The sequence below is a fragment of the Homarus americanus genome, unplaced genomic scaffold (assembly GCF_018991925.1).
Source record: "Homarus americanus isolate GMGI-L3 unplaced genomic scaffold, GMGI_Hamer_2.0 scaffold34921, whole genome shotgun sequence".
NCBI classification, from domain to species: domain Eukaryota; kingdom Metazoa; phylum Arthropoda; class Malacostraca; order Decapoda; family Nephropidae; genus Homarus; species Homarus americanus.
Window position 1 is genome coordinate 809,751 of NW_024741901.1, and position 16,836 is coordinate 826,586.

A 16,836-nucleotide genomic window follows, 5' to 3' on the forward strand; every position below is an offset into this window, starting at 1 on the left:
AGGATAAGAGAAAGTCAACATTAATGGAAAAAATTAATGAAAAAAAAAATCCTTCTTCACCTACTCCACTACTATAAGACTCAAGAGGTCAGTTCCACTTTCGGTTTTAGTACAGTGAACGCGAGTGAACCCTAGACTCCCCACCCCACCAACACCGACCCCCAGCACTGACCCCCAACACCGACCCCCAACACCAACGCCAACACCAGCCAGTAAGCGACACAGGTTTAGTATACCGACTAGTAGCTGTGTCGTCAAGTTGTCTCATTTCTCAAGCTGTTGAAAGAACAATTTTCATGATTTGGAAACTTTATTTAAATTTGTGAACGCTGATCGAGTACCCACGTCGCTCAAGAAGGTAAATATAATCAAAACAAACAATTTATATGGAGGAAATATAATGTTTGTGAAGAAGTGCGTACCTGAGTTTTGTAAATAAGATAAAATTACCGAGATGATATAATTTAACTGATTTTAAAGTGATATGCAAATTAATTTATACCAGAGAGAGTACGAACTAAAACTAACAAAAAAAAAAAACACAGAAAATTGAACAGCAGTCAACCAAACATAGATGTACTTTATGTTTATTTTGAATTTTGTTGTTATTATGTTTTTAAATGTAAATATGGACAAATATTTATAGTACCTTCAGGATAATAAATCATATATTCCTTTGACCCTCTGTGTGCGGGGTCGCCTCTGAGGTGAATCAAGTCTTCTGGCGTTAATGAAATAAAATATCAAATGATCGTCGTAGTAGGGAAGGAGTTAATGGCGTCTAGTAGTGAAGGAGTTAGTGGTGTCTAGTAGTGAAGGAGTTAGTGACGTCTAGTAGTGAAGGAGTTAGTGGCGTTTAGTAGTGAAGGAGTTAGTGGCGTCTAGTAATGAAGGAGTTAATGGCGTCTAGTAATGAAGGAGTTAGTGGTGTCTAGTAATGAAGGAGTTAATGGCGTCTAGTAATGAAGGAGTTAATGGCGTCTAGTAGTGAAGGAGTTAGTGGAGATAGTCTACTAGCAATATACTTACATAGCCTTCTTAATGCCCCAACAATCAATATACTCTAGGGAAGATTTTGCAGTCAGGTAAACAGGACGCATTAAACAACTCATTTCCTGACAAGTTTTTCCAAAGTTGGGTCTCAACAATGGGAACAACGATGGTGTTTGGACAAGTAATCAGTTCTCAAGAGCTTGGGTTCTCCCTAAAGGCTAAAGTCCAAAAACTCATTAGCAGTTAATAGCCTAATTACTCTAAGTTTTATGAACCTGGGACTGGTTGGATTGAGAACTTTACATACATCTTAATATATAAAAAATAATAATATTAATAGGGTGGGGATAAATGTCACGCCATACACATCCTGTCCAGAGCCCAAGACTATCATATGATCTCTGAGGGAATACTAATGAACATTGAACACAGATCAGGAGTCAGGGTTGTCAAGTGGGAGGGCGGAGAAGGAGGAGGCTGAGGGTGGCGGAGGAATCACGTGCTATCTGCTGGGTAGTCACGACTTCTTGAGGCTACACGGAGGAAGAACTACTTTTTGTCATTTAAAATAAATGTTAACAGTTCAATTGTACCACTTTTTGTTCATCTGAATAATGGAATCCATTAATACAACCTAACAACAAACCTCTAATATTTATTTATGATATTTATTTATTTATTTATTTATTCATTTATTTATTTATTATTCATTATTTATTATTTTATTTATTTATTTATTTCACCAGTTACCAGTTTAGTAGCCACTCAGGCGGTTGGTCTATCTAGTGTTAGTACAGGAGGAAACTGGGGACCGGGAAACACCAGTATTACCCCAGTAGGACATCCATAACACCAGTAATACCCCAGTAGGACACCCCTAACACCAGTATTACCCCAGTAGGACACCCCTAACACCAGTAATACCCCAGTAGGACATCCATAACACCAGTAATACCCCAGTAGGACACCCCTAACACCAGTAATACCCCAGTAGGACATCCCTAACACCAGTATTACCCCAGTAGGACATCCATAACACCAGTAATACCCCAGTAGGTCATCCATAACACCAGTAATACCCCAGTAGGACACCCCTAACACCAGTAATATCCCAGTAGGACATCCATAACACCAGTAATACCCCAGTAGGACATCCATAACACCAGTAATACCCCAGTATGACATCCCTAACACCAGTATTACCCCAGTAGGTCATCCCTAACACCAGTAATACCCCAGTAGGACATCCATAACACCAGTAATACCCCAGTAGGTCATCCATAACACCAGTAATACCCCAGTAGGACACCCCTAACACCAGTAATATCCCAGTAGGACATCCATAACACCAGTATTACCTCAGTAGGACATCTCTAACACCAGTAATACCCCAGTAGGACATCTCTAACACCAGTAATACCCCAGTAGGACATCTCTAACATCAGTAATACCCCAGTAGGACATCCCTAACAGCAGTAATACCCCAGTAGGACATCCCTAACACCAGTAATACCCCAGTAGGACATCCATAACACCAGTAATACCCCAGTAAGTCATCCCTAACACCAGCAATACCCCAGTAGGACACCCCTAACACCAGTAATACCCCAGTAGGACACCCCTAACACCAGTAATACCCCAGTAGGTCATCCCTAACACCAGTAATACCCCAGTAGGACATCCCTAACACCAGTAATACCCCAGTAGGACATCCATAACACCAGTAATACCCAAGTAGGACATCCCTAACACCAGTAATACCCCATAGTAGGTCATCCTCACAAATGGCTACCCCAGTAGGTCATCTCTAACACCAGTACACCAGTAGGTCATCCATAACACCAGTAATACCCTCTTTCAGTAGGACATCCATAACAATAGCATACCCCAGTAGGGACATCCCACCCAGTAATACCCCAGTAGGGACATCCCAACAATTGTAGTAATACCCCAGTAGGACATCCCTAACAATTGGTCAATGGCCCTGTAGACCAGGATATCCCCAACACCAGTAATATCCCAGTAGGACACCCCTAACACCAGTAATACCCAAGTAGGGACATCCTAACACCGGTTATACCCCAGTAGGACATCCTCAACACCAATAATACCCCAGTAGACATCCCTAACACCGGTTATACCCAGTAGGACATCCCTAACACCAGTAATAACTTCAATAGGTCGTCCCTAACACCAGTAATACCCCAGTAGGTCGTCCCTAACACCAATAATACCCCAGTAGGACATCCCTAACACCGGTTATACCCCAGTAGGACATCCCTAACACCAGTAATACCCCAATAGGTCGTCCCTAACACCAGTAATACCCCAGTAGGTCGTCCCTAACACCAATAATACCCCAGTAGGACATCCCTAACACCGGTTATACCCCAGTAGGACATCCCTAACACCAGTAATACCCCAATAGGTCGTCCCTAACACCAGTAATACCCCAGTAGGACATCCCTAACACCAGTAATACCCCAGTAGGACACCCCTAACACCAATAATACCCCAGTAGGTCGTCCCTAACACCGGCATTACCCAATGTGTTCCATTAGTCAGAAAGTGTTATTACTCGACAAATATTCAGGTGTTGATGGTTATTTACGGCGTTGATTAACACTGAGAGACTAACAAATCAACCTCATTGGCTAGGTAGTTAACATAATTGTGTCTAATTGAGGGAAAAAAACAAAACAACAGTTGATGAAATAAATGGGAGCGAGCGTCAGTTGGCTATCTATTAATCAGAGTATAGTGTGACCCGGATTTACTGACGGTAGTGGTGCAGTAAAGAGCTTTATAATTTAAAGGCTTGTACCTGAAATTTCTCGTGGACTGGAAAGTAATGTGCCTCCACCACACTCTCCAACACTGGTAACAGACTGACAGGTCCCAACACTCTCCAACACTGGTAACACAGATTGACAGGTCCTCAACACTCTCCAACAGGCCCCCAACACTCTCCAACAGGCCCCCAACACTCTCCAACACTGGTAACAGACTGACAGGTCCCACCACTCTCCAACACTGGTAACACAGATTGACAGGCCCCCAACACTCTCCAACACTGGTAACACAGACTGACAGGTCCCCAACACTCTCCAACAGACCCCACCCAACACTGGTAATACAGACTGACAGGTCCCCAACACTCTCCAACAGACCCCAACACTCCAACACTGGTAACACAGACTGACAGGACCCCAACACTCTCAACAGGCCCCAACACTCTTCAACACTGGTAACACAGACTGGCAGGTCCCCAACACTGGTAGCACAGACTGGCATCCCCAACACTGGTAACACAGACTGGCAGGTCCCCAACACTGGTAACACAGACTGACAGGTCCCCAACACTGTAAACACAGACTGGCAGGTCCCCAACACTGGTAACACAGACTGGCAGGTCCCCAACACTGGTAACACAGACTGGCAGGTCCCCAACACTGACTCTCCAACACTGGTAACACAGACGAGGTCCCCAACACTCCAACAGACTCTCCAACACTGGTAACACAGACTGACAGGTCCCAACACTCTCCAACAGACCCCAACACTCTCCAACACTGGTAACACAGACTGGCAGGCCTCCAACACTCTTCAACACTGGTAACACAGACTGGCAGGTCCCCAACACTGGTAACACAGACTGGCAGGTCCCCAACATTGGTAACACAGACTGGCAGGTCCCCAACATTGCAGGTCCCCAACACTGGTAACACAGACTGGCAGGTCCCCAACACTGGTAACACAGACTGACAGGTCCCCAACATTGGTAACACAGACTGGCAGGTCCCCAACACTGGTAACACAGACTGGCAGGTCCCCAACACTGACACCAGGTCCCCAACAGACCCCCAACACTCTCCAACACTGGTAACACAGACTGGCAGGTCCCCAACACTTCCAACAGACCCCAACACTCTCCAACACTGAACACAGACTGACAGGTCCCCAACACTCTCCAACAGACCCCAACACTTCCAACACTGGTAACACAGACTGGCAGGCCTCCAACACTCTTCAACACTGGTAACACAGACTGGCAGGTCCCCAACACTGGTAACACAGACTGGCAGGTCCCCAACATTGGTAACACAGACTGACAGGTCCCCAACAGAACACACGGACTGGCAGGTCCCCAACATGGTAACACAGACTGGCAGGTCCCCAACACTCTCCAACAGACCCCCCAACACTTTCCAACACTGGTAACACAGATTGACAGACCCCCAACACTCTTCAACACTGGTAACACAGACTGACAGGTCCCCAACACTCTCCAACACTGGTAACACAGACTGACAGGTCCCCAACACTCTCCAACAGACCCCCAACACTCTCCAACACTGGTAACACAGACTGACAGGTCCCCAACACTCTCCAACAGACCCCAACACTCTCCAACACTGGTAACACAGACTGGCAGGCCTCCAACACTCTTCAACACTGGTAACACAGACTGACAGGTCCCCAACAATCTCCAACAGACCCCCAACACTCTCCAACACTGGTAACACAGACTGGCAGGCCTCCAACACTCTTCAACACTGGTAACACAGACTGACAGGTCCCCAACACTCTCCAACAGACCCCCAACACTCTCCAACACTGGTAACACAGACTGGCAGGTCCCCAACACTCTCCAACTCTCTCCAACCAGAATGTCCATATCGAATGTAACATCTCACAGATCCACAAATATTATAACACAATACAGTTAATACCAAACTTTATCCCTCACTTAAAGTTAAGTCAGTCATCCAGCGAGAGGTGCTGAGTGTGTGTGTTTCTGAAGGACTATTTGAGTTAACAGTGAAGGGTTTAATTATCCGGCTTGTTAAGTCTTGAAGGATCTCGGTAGTTAAGGGTCTTGTTGTTGTCCTTGTTTATTGGTTTAAGAGCCTCAAGTGACAAGGTTATCAAGCAACATGTAATATCTCAAATCCACTCAGTTGAAAAAAAAGTTCTTTGGAAAATGTTTTAAAAAGTCAGCCTTTAGTGGGTAATGTTGTACCAGGAGTAGATCATCCTGGTTGATGAAGTCTTGATGTAAACTCGCCCCCCATAAAAGTACCTTACAAATTTGTGTGAGACAATATGACACAATGGATGAAGGATTTTGACAACCCTACCGAGACAACAGGAGCAGTGTGTTCATTGTGGAATTCATCGATCCCTTCCGTTAAGATAGTTTTTGGAGTGGATGCAGTCACCTACACTTATACCTGGTACAGTGGCTGGGGCGTTTTGGGAGATGTGGCAGAACTGTAGAATGGTTATCTAGCATCCTTAGTCTGGCTACTATTGTCAGGTTCCTTAGGGGTTATTTAGGGAATTTTAATACGATGTAAACAAACACAGAGCTGCCACATCTCACATAATGCACCAGCCACTGTACCAGGTATAAGTGGAGGTGACAAGTGCGATCCTAACTTATTTTCCTGATGACTTATTATTATTATTAACAGTAAACCAGTAAACAGTATCATAGTTAACCAAGGTAGGAAGGTAGGATAGGGTTCAACTTTTGACACTAGGCTTGCTAAAGAAATGAGAGAGAGAGAGAGAGAGAGAGAGAGAGAGAGAGAGAGAGAGAGAGAGAGATACTTCCACTGGTTGTCTCCGCCCACTCCTTCATCTTCCTACCCTCGTTCATATACATACAGTATGTCTTTGGGGGAGTGTCTTAACATGATGGTCCACCTCACAAGACTATCGGAAGAGTTAACATAGATAAATCTGTGTTTCACTGTTCTGATTGCCAAACTCTTCGACTTATTACCTTCAAGCCTTCAAAGTCACCCTCTTAAGTGTCATTTTGAGGGACAGTTCAACGTAGGGGAGAACTTGAGGGAGGAAGACAGTTGATGGCTTCAGTACATACATCGTTATAACTCCTGTGAACTACTGATGAAGGTCGTTAATGATGTTTCTTAGTGTTTATCTCAGGAAATTCTTGTTTATAGTTTATGGTCGACAGGGAAGAAGACTTGGACAAAGGCCATTAACACACACACACACACACACAATCACACACACACACACACACACACACACACACACACACGATCGGTTCTGTCCTCTCTAACTTCTCATTACCATCTCCTTAGCATCCAGACATAAAGATCGTCACTTCTGTTAGTTATAATAATGTCAACCAAACAAGTACTCTGTGTTGTGCTGTGTGAGCTGATAACTGGCTGTTCATTATTGGTAAATACTTCATGTAGGAGTAACTCTTACTTCCTGTCAACATCACACAGGTACACACATCTGTCAACATCACACAGGTACACACATCTGTCAACATCACACAGGTACACACATCTGTCAACATCACACAGGTACACATATCTGTCAACATCACACAGGTACACACATCTGTCAACATCACACAGGTACACACATCTGTCAACATCACACAGGTACACACATCTGTCAACATCACACGGGTACACACATCTGGTAATGCTCGACGTGATCTCAATAACAAGTAACTCGAGGCTTCTGTCACGCTGAAAATGTAGAATTTGTTTTAAGAGATAACAAGTGGGTGGATGAGTGAGTGTGAGCACCCTGGACACACTCAACATGGAGCTCAATAAGTGTGAGCACCCTGGACACACTCACAACATTGGTGCTCAGTAAGTGTGAGCCCCGTGGACACATTTAACATAGAGCTCAGTAAGTGTGAGCACCATGGGCACACTCACAACATGGCCCTCAGTAAGTGTGAGCACCCTGGACACACTCACAACATTGGTGCTCAGTAAGTGTGAGCACCATGGACACACTCACAACATGGCCCTCAGTAAGTGTGAGCACCATGGACACACCTACAACATGGAGCTCAGTAAGTGTCACCGTGGACACACTCACAACATTGGTGCTCAGTAAGTGTGAGCACCATGGACACACTCACAACATGGCCCTCAGTAAGTGTGAGCACCATGGACACACCTACAACATGGAGCTCAGTAAGTGTGAGCACCATGGGCACACTCAACATGGCCCTCAGTAAGTGTGAGCACCATGGACACACTCAACATAGAGCTCAGTAAGTGTGAGCACCATGGGCACACTCAACATGGCCCTCAGTAAGTGTGAGCACCATGGACACACCTACAACATAGAGCTCAGTAAGTGTGAGCACCATGGACACACCTACAACATAGAGCTCAGTAAGTGTGAGCACCATGGACACACTCACAACATGGCCCTCAGTAAGTGTGAGCACCATGGGCACACTCAACATGGCCCTCAGTAAGTGTGAGCACCATGGACACACTCAACATAGAGCTCAGTAAGTGTGAGCACCATGGGCACACTCAACATGGCCCTCAGTAAGTGTGAGCACCATGGACACACCTACAACATAGAGCTCAGTAAGTGTGAGCACCATGGACACACCTACAACATAGAGCTCAGTAAGTGTGAGCACCATGGACACACTCACAACATGGCCCTCAGTAAGTGTGAGCACCATGGACACACTCAACATGGCCCTCAGTAAGTGTGAGCACCATGGACACACTCACAACATTGGTGCTGACAATAACAAGAGTTGTGAGGGCCGCAGTAACCATTAGTCTATTGTTGGTTTATAGTATTGACAGTGTGTGGGTGTACCTGCCTGCCTGTGACGTCTTCTGGGGAGAACACACTTGTGGTGTCACCATCAGGGGAAACATTTATTGTGCCTACAGTACAGTACAGTACAGTACAGTACAGTAGAGTACAGTAGAGTACAGTACAGTACAGTACAGCACAGTACAGTACAGTACAGTACCATCAAAGATACATGTAGTTGAGAGACAATCTTACAAATGGGAACGTTTAATATACGAACAAAGGTGTGTGTGTGTGTGAGGACCACGACCTGGGGGACGTGCAGTAGTTAGGACCACCACAGGAGAAGACTACCAACATTTCTGGAACCAAGTACAGCGGCCGAGGCACCTAACACACGCAGCCAAAACTGTGTCTCACTTGATCAACAGGAGCTTCAAAGGACTGGCAAGATTATTAGTGTCATTCATGTAGTGAGAATAGAGGAGGAAGAGGAATGACAGAATAGAGGAGGAAGAGGAATGACAGAATAGAGGAGGAAGAGGAATGACAGGGAAGACAAAAGCGAGGAGACAGCGACAGATGAATCAATATCTGGATGAAGCAAATGAAGAGTTCGGTGATGAGTCTGGGCTGCGGGAGGTGATGAGTCGGGGCTGCGGGAGGTGATGAGTCGGGGCTGGTGGGAGGTGATGAGTCGAGGTGATGAGTCGGGGCTGCAGGAGGTGATGAGTCAGGGCTGCTGGGAGGTGATGAGTCGGGGCTGCGGGAGGTGATGAGTCGGGGGCTGGTGGGAGGTGATGAGTCGGGGCTGTGGGAGGTGATGAGTCAGGGCTGCTCATGAGGGTGATGGTCAGGGCTGCGGGAGGTGATGAGTCGGGGCTGGGAAGTGATGAGTCGGGGCTGTGGGAAGTGTGGCTGGAGGCTACAGGAGGTATGGCTGGAGGCTGCAGGAGGTATGGCTGGAGGCTACAGGAGGTATGGCTGGTACGAGGTGGCTTGAGGCTACAGGAGGTATAGCTTGAGGCTACAGGAGGTGGCAGGCTACAGGAGGAGGCTGGCAGGAGGTATGGCTGAGGCTACAGGAGGTATGGCTGGAGGCTACAGGAGGTGAGGCTACAGGAGGTGAGGCTACAGGAGGTATGGCTGGAGGCTACAGGAGGAGCTACGGCTGGAGGCTACAGGAGGATGGCTGGAGGCTACAGGAGGTATGGCTGGAGGCTGGAGGCTACAGGAGGTATGGCTGGATGGCTACAGGGAGGTAGGCTGGAGGCTACAGGAGGTATGGCTGAGGCTACAGGAGGCATGGCTGGAGGCTACAGGAGGTATGGCTGGAGGCTACAGGAGGTATAGCTGGAGGCTACAGGAGGTACGGCTGGAGGCTACAGGAGGCTGAGGCTAGGAGGCGCTACAGGAGGTATGGCTGGAGGCTGGCAGGAGGCTGGGGCTACAGGAGGTACGGCTGGAGGCTACAGGAGGCAGCTGAGGCTACAGGGAGGGGGCTGGGGGCTGGGGCTACAGGAGGTAGCTGGAGGCTACAGGAGGTACGGCTGGAGGCTACAGGAGGTGAGGCTGGAGGCTACAGGAGGTGAGGCTGGAGGCCAGGAGGAGGCTGGAGGCTACAGGAGGTGATAGGCTGTGAGGCTGAGGCTGCTGGAGGCTACAGGAGGTATGGCTGGAGGCTACAGGAGGTATGGCTGAGGCTACAGGAGGGTGAGGCCTGGAGGCTGAGGCTACAGGAGGCTAGGCTGGAGGCTACAGGAGGTATGGCTGGAGGCTGGTATGGCTACAGGAGGTATAGCTGCAGGCTGGCAGGAGGTACGGCTGGAGGCTACAGGCTACAGCTGGAGGCTGGCTGAGGCTACAGGAGGTATGGCTGGAGGCTACAGGAGGTATGGCTGGAGGCTACAGGAGGTACGGCTGGAGGCTACAGGAGGTGGCTGGAGGCTACAGGAGGTACGGCTGGAGGCTACAGGAGGTACGGCTGGAGGCTACAGGAGGTATGGCTGGAGGCTACAGGAGGTATGGTTGGAGGCTACAGGAGGTATGGCTGGAGGCTACAGGAGGTATGGCTGGAGGCTACAGGAGGTATGGCTGGAGGCTACAGGAGGTATGGCTGGAGGCTACAGGAATACATCACCAGCTATAGTTTATACAAGATGTGTTGATCCTGTAGAGATGACGTCATACAGAGATGACGTCATACAGAGATGATGTCATACACAAGCACCACGTTCGAGAACTTCCAACAGAACTGAACTTAAAACTAGAAGGGACTCGACGTTAACCAGTTGGCCATGAACTTAGAATGACCGGACTTTCACTTGTGTATGATGGACTTAACATTGGTAACATGTAAGATAAAGTCCTATCCACGTGTCCATATTGAAGATAATTTATATTTTTAACCACGTCTGTCTGTCTGTATATCTGTCTGTCTGTCTGTCAATCTATCTGTCTGGACATTTTTCACAACATTAAGTCATTCACAAATACATTTAAAACTTGAAATATACAAGAACAAAATTAATAAAAAAAACAAAAAAAATATTTGATATATTTGTGACTGGACAAGAAGGACATTTCCACCAAGAGAAGGAGGAACATTTCTGGACAATTTCTCGGTCAGTTGATGCTTCTTCGAGCGGTGTGGCAACTGATCCGTCTCATGACTCGATGTGATATTTTTCTGGAAGGGGGTTAGGGGGGTTAGGGGTTAGGGGTTAGGGGTTAGGGGTAGGGGGGGGGGGTTAGGGGGTAGGGGGTAGCTGTGTTGGCCATCGTCTGTGGTAGTTCCTCGAGTGTACTTGAGGTCTTTTGTATGTCATCAGAGTATCTTTACATGATCATTAACCAACTCATTTCGTGGTGTGAATGATGTACAAATGTTGGTAAGGCATCAATCACTACTTCTCCGTGTGTGTGTGTGTGTGTGTGTGTGTGTGTGTGTCGTTTAGGAAAAGGTTAATGGCATATCTCACACGACAGTCTTCATCATGTCAACACACCCACATTAATCTAAGGCTATTGAAGGAAGGCGAATACCCCAGTAATTAAACACAGGTGAAGCTATACAACACACCTGGTGAGGAGGTTAAAGGTACAATAATCATAGAGTCGTCTTATGCCCACTAGGATGCCGTCCACAGGGAAGGGTGAGTGAAGGATCAACCAGTTACACGTAAACACTTTAGTTATTATTATAGTGAAATTTGTCAGAGTTGAAGACGTAGTGTCTGGAATGGTGGAAGTTGTATCGAATTTCTTTAAAAACTTTCATCTCTTCTGATTGAGTTGAAGACATTCTCAAGCTCTAATTCTTCATAGTGGAAATATCAAATAGCCCCGCCCTCTTTCTCTCGTTTTGGCTTGTGATTGGTCAGTTAGAAAACAAATACTGTAGTGCTATTGGTTGACTAGTACTGACTTCCATAGAGGATACTGTCACATTATCCAATCACAAATTATACGTCATGTTGGTGGACGGTGAGTGGAGGTCACGGGGCTGTCACGTCCCAGCCTCAAGGACGTCACATCTGAGCAGCTCTAGTAACAAAGCGACGGAGGTGTTGACGGCGGCAGCTAAGGGTCTCGTGCTTCCGTCAGTCTCTTCTACACCACAAAGAGACACAGCGGAGAAAAGAGAACTAATTGATTCGGGAAGATTACGAGCGAGGAAACGTTGACGAAAATCATGAGTCGAGTGAGGAAACAATGAGCCACTGTTCCCAACACTGAGTTAGAAGTTTGTTTTAAGTTGAGGTTAACTGTAACGCCCACTGCTGTGCCAAGTGGTTAGGACAGTGTTGTTTTAGATACACTTGTCTGCCCCGTGGTAGTGTTGGTGGTGGTGGTAGTAGTAGTGGTGGTCGTGGCTGGCTACTTATCCACGCTGGTACAACCTGCCTGCGACAGCTGTGACGGTGTCGTCACCCAGTAATGACAAAGGTTCTCTGAGACGGTTGATATTATGATGATGACGGAGAGCTATATATATATATATATATATATATATATATATATATATATATATATATATATATATATATATATATATATATATATATATATATATATATATATATGATGAACGGTCGCTGGGTCAGGAAACAGTACCATTTAACATGTCTTGTACTCAGGTGGGTGACAGGTGCTAATACTCGCCTCTCGGCCAATTAGTTGCTTGGCAGCTCGGCCTAGTCCACCGCACCATTAATTGGATTACATCTCCCATCATTGGGTGGGGGGCTCGTCTACCAGTGATGTGGTAATATTGCTAGACCATCATCATGTACTGTGTGTTGGTCACTACAATGGTTCTTCCTCCACTCAAATTAAATGGATGGGTACGTCCACCCCCCTATATTGTGTGTGTGTGTGTGTGTGTGTTACAGTAACTAACTACAGTACGTTGTGTGTTACAGGGACGATGATGGGTCGTGTGGAACAGCCTGTACTATCAGGCCTGCAGCTACTCCTCCTGCTGTGTGTCCTCATGCATCACACTCAGGGTAAGTCACCACTAACTAACTATTACTTGGCGGAAACATTACTATTATTATTATTATTATTGTTACTAATATTATTATTATTATTATTATTATTATTTTTACTATTATTATTATTATTATTATTATTATTATTATTATTATTATTATTATTATTTTTACTATTATTATTATTATTATTATTATTATTATTATTATTATTATTACTATTATTATTATTATTATTATTATTATTATTCTCATCGGTGTTACCAGCTCTCCACAAACACTTTAAGTTGTTATGCTTTAAAAATTATTCCCTTAAACACCAAGATTAATTGAACATTTTGAACGAATGAACGAAGGTTTAAGTCTTTCACAAGTATTGAAAGAAAACTACCTAAGTCATCAATAACGGGTTAGGTCAGGTTAGATTGCGTTAGGTTAGGTTAAGGTAATCCCCGAAGGCCAAGGAAACAAACAGATTACAGGTAGAGGTGTTCTTGTGTCTTCATTGAACGAATCTAATGGGAAAAAACATATATACGCCGGAAAAGTTTAATACTTTTGCTGAAAAAAAAATTAAGACGTATTTTTATTGTTTTCGGTGTTCAGTGGATATTTTACTTTGTACAGAATCTCGTGTGTGTGTCGTGTGTGTGTGTGTGTGTGTCGTGTGTGTGTGTGTGTGTGTGTGTGTGTGTGTGTGTGTGTGTGTGTGTAATAGCCAAACTCATCATTCCTCTCCCTTCCCCCTCCCTCCCCTCCACCACCAGAATGACCTTTACAATAACGGTGACCTTTGTGTGGCAGTGTACAAAGGTTAAGGGTAAAAATTAACACAGGTTACATAGAATATTCCTCCCACTCTCTCTCTCTCTCTCTCTCTCCTGGCGAGACCTAGCAAAGAGGAGGGCGTTATGTGTGTGACGGATGCAAGGATAACTAAATGGTTCTTCTTCTTCTTCTTCTTATTATTATTATTATTATTATTATTATTATTATTATTATTATTATTAGGTTCAACATCAGTACGCCATCACACATTTCGTATTGTCTTTAAATTTGAAAAAAAAAATAAAAAAAATAAATAAATTAAGAAAAAAACTAATTTGTGAGGACTAAACAGCTGCGTCGACCAGAAGATAAGAGCAAAGTTTTGTGAGAAATAGATGATAAAGTTTGTTTGCAATATTCCTGTAAAAAAATTTGGGGTAAAACGGCTACAAAATGTAAATAAGCTCTCTTCTCCCTCTTCCTCCTCCTCTTCCTCCTCCTCTTCCTCTTCCTCTTCTTCTTCCTCCTCACGCAAATTAAGGATAAATCTCTTGTGTAAGTGAAATTCTAAACCAAGAATTCTGAAAGCTCTTTGGAATATTTTGCAACATTCTGTAAAAAAAAAAAAAAGTGTGGAATGGGAAAAAAATATGCAGTTGGGGATTTGTTTTAGTGGAGAAAGAAAGTCAGACGAAGAAGTCAAACAAAAGTGGGTATCTCTTGTCAGCTTAAGAAAGATATTAACGTGGAAAGTTCCTAGAGTCTGGTACAAGATTTTAATATTATTATTATTTATTATTTTTTAGTTATTATTATTTTATTATTATTATTATTTTATTATTATTATTATTATTATTATTATTATTATTATTATTATATTTTTGTATTTATTTATTATTATTATTTTTTATTCTTATATTTTATTATTATTATCATCGTCATCATTATCATTATTATATTATTATTATTATTATTATTATTGACCTTACGTGGCGGAGTAAACAAACAACACTAATAATATAATCTGGAAGTATGGGAAGGATTTGTTTACGTCTTATGATAAACAAGGAAAGGCTTTTGTTTACGTCTTATGATAAACAAGGAAGGGCTTTTGTTTACGTCTTATGAGTATCGATAAATAATGTTTAAGTTGTATTCCATTCATCGCCGTTTCTGTAGTAATTCCCGCTGACAAATTCCTGACACTCCACGTTAACTAAATGCACGCAGCTGACAACTGTTGTCAGCCGAACATATACAGACATCTTAACTAAACCTGGTCTTCCTTAACCTAACCTAACCAAGTCTTCCTTAAGCTAACCTAACCAAGGCTGAGCAAAGTTACCTAACCCCAGTAAAATACGTTTAGATACGACAGGTAAAAATACGTTTAGTCAGACATAAAAATACGTTTAGTAAGCAAGTAAAAATACGCTTAGTTCCGACAGGTAAAAATACGTTTAGTGACGACAGGTAAAAATACGCTCAGTCCCGACAGGTAAAAATATAGTCAGACATAAAAATACGTTTAGTCAGCAGGTAAAAATACGCTTAGTCCCGACAGGTAAAATACGTTTATTACACTTTCTGTAAACATTAAACCTTTCATCAAGACTCGGTATACTAACCAGTCAAAGAGAATTTGCAAGTAAGATGTAGAGGCGTGAGGTACGTGGCCTCCCTGTCAGGCTCATCACACCCTCATAGGGTTCACGCTGGCTGTGTCTTCTAGGGCAATACATGATCATACCACTGATACCTAACCTAACCTAACCCCTCACGTTCATCTTACAAGACTTATGATGTTATATTGTTCTAAGGTTCATTGTTATTCACTTACCTTCTCTCATAAACACCAGTTTATGCCAGCGTTGTTTTAATTATTATCTCAAAACCACAATACGAAAATTCTCTCCCTGGTTCAAACATGAGTGAACATATTTGAAATTCCTTACAAACTTTAAAAAAAAATTATCCAAACTTCTAAGGACGTTCTTCTTTATATTAGTGATGTGGAAATATTACAATGTTTAGAATCCCTGAATGAATCACATATGTGCATCTTCATAACAACTCCTGAAGCTTTTTACACATGTGATGCATAACTCTAGTGTGGTGTAGACCTGTGGGTGGGGGTGACCTGGCTGCTTGGTATTCTTTGGTCAGGTATCTGGAAGTGACGCGTTCTGACGTGGGTTTTATTAACTGTTACATTGTATACATTCAAGGAAACCAGCCAAGTCCTTCCACAGTTACTAGACATTGCTCGACCCAACCAGCCAAGTCCTTCCACAGTTACTAGACATTGCTCGACCCAACCAGCCAAGTCCTTCCACAGTTACTAGACATTGCTCGACCCAACCAGCCAAGTCCTTCCACAGTTACTAGACATTGCTCGACCCAACCAGCCAAGTCCTTCCACAGTTACTAGACATTGCTCGACCCAACCAGCCAAGTCCTTCCACAGTTACTAGACATTGCTCGACCCAACCAGCCAAGTCTTTCCACAGTTACTAGACATTGCTCGACCCAACCAGCCAAGTCCTTCCACAGTTACTAGACATTGCTCGACCCAACCAGCCAAGTCTTCCACAGTTACTAGACATTGCTCGACCCAACCAGCCAAGTCTTTCCACAGTTACTAGACATTGCTCGACCTTAACCAGCCAAGTCCTTCCACAGAGACATTGACCCAACCAGCCAAGTCCTTCCACAGTTACTGACACTGCTACGACCTAACCAGCCAAGTCCTTTCCGCAGTTACTAGACATTGCTCGACCCAACCAGCCAAGTCTTCCACAGTTACTAGACCTGCTCGACCCAACCAGCCAAGTCTTTCCACAGTACTAGACATTGCTCGACCCAACCAGCCAAGTCCTTCCACAGTTACTAGACATTGCTCGACCCAACCAGCCAAGTCCTTCCACAGTTACTAGACATTGCTCGACCCAACCAGCCAAGTCTTTCCACAGTTACTAGACATTGCTCGACCCAACCAGCC

At 44.4% G+C, this 16,836-nt stretch overlaps 1 protein-coding gene across 1 annotated transcript in view; it reads left to right on the forward strand.

The window, feature by feature from the left end:
* Positions 1 to 16,836, forward strand: part of LOC121876345 (Ig-like and fibronectin type-III domain-containing protein 1) — a 167,719-nt gene that overhangs the window by 24,452 nt on the left and 126,431 nt on the right. The window contains 1 exon segment of the mRNA XM_042381416.1: positions 12,996 to 13,082. Coding sequence (XP_042237350.1) covers positions 13,001 to 13,082 — 82 coding nt within the window. The 5' untranslated portion in view covers positions 12,996 to 13,000.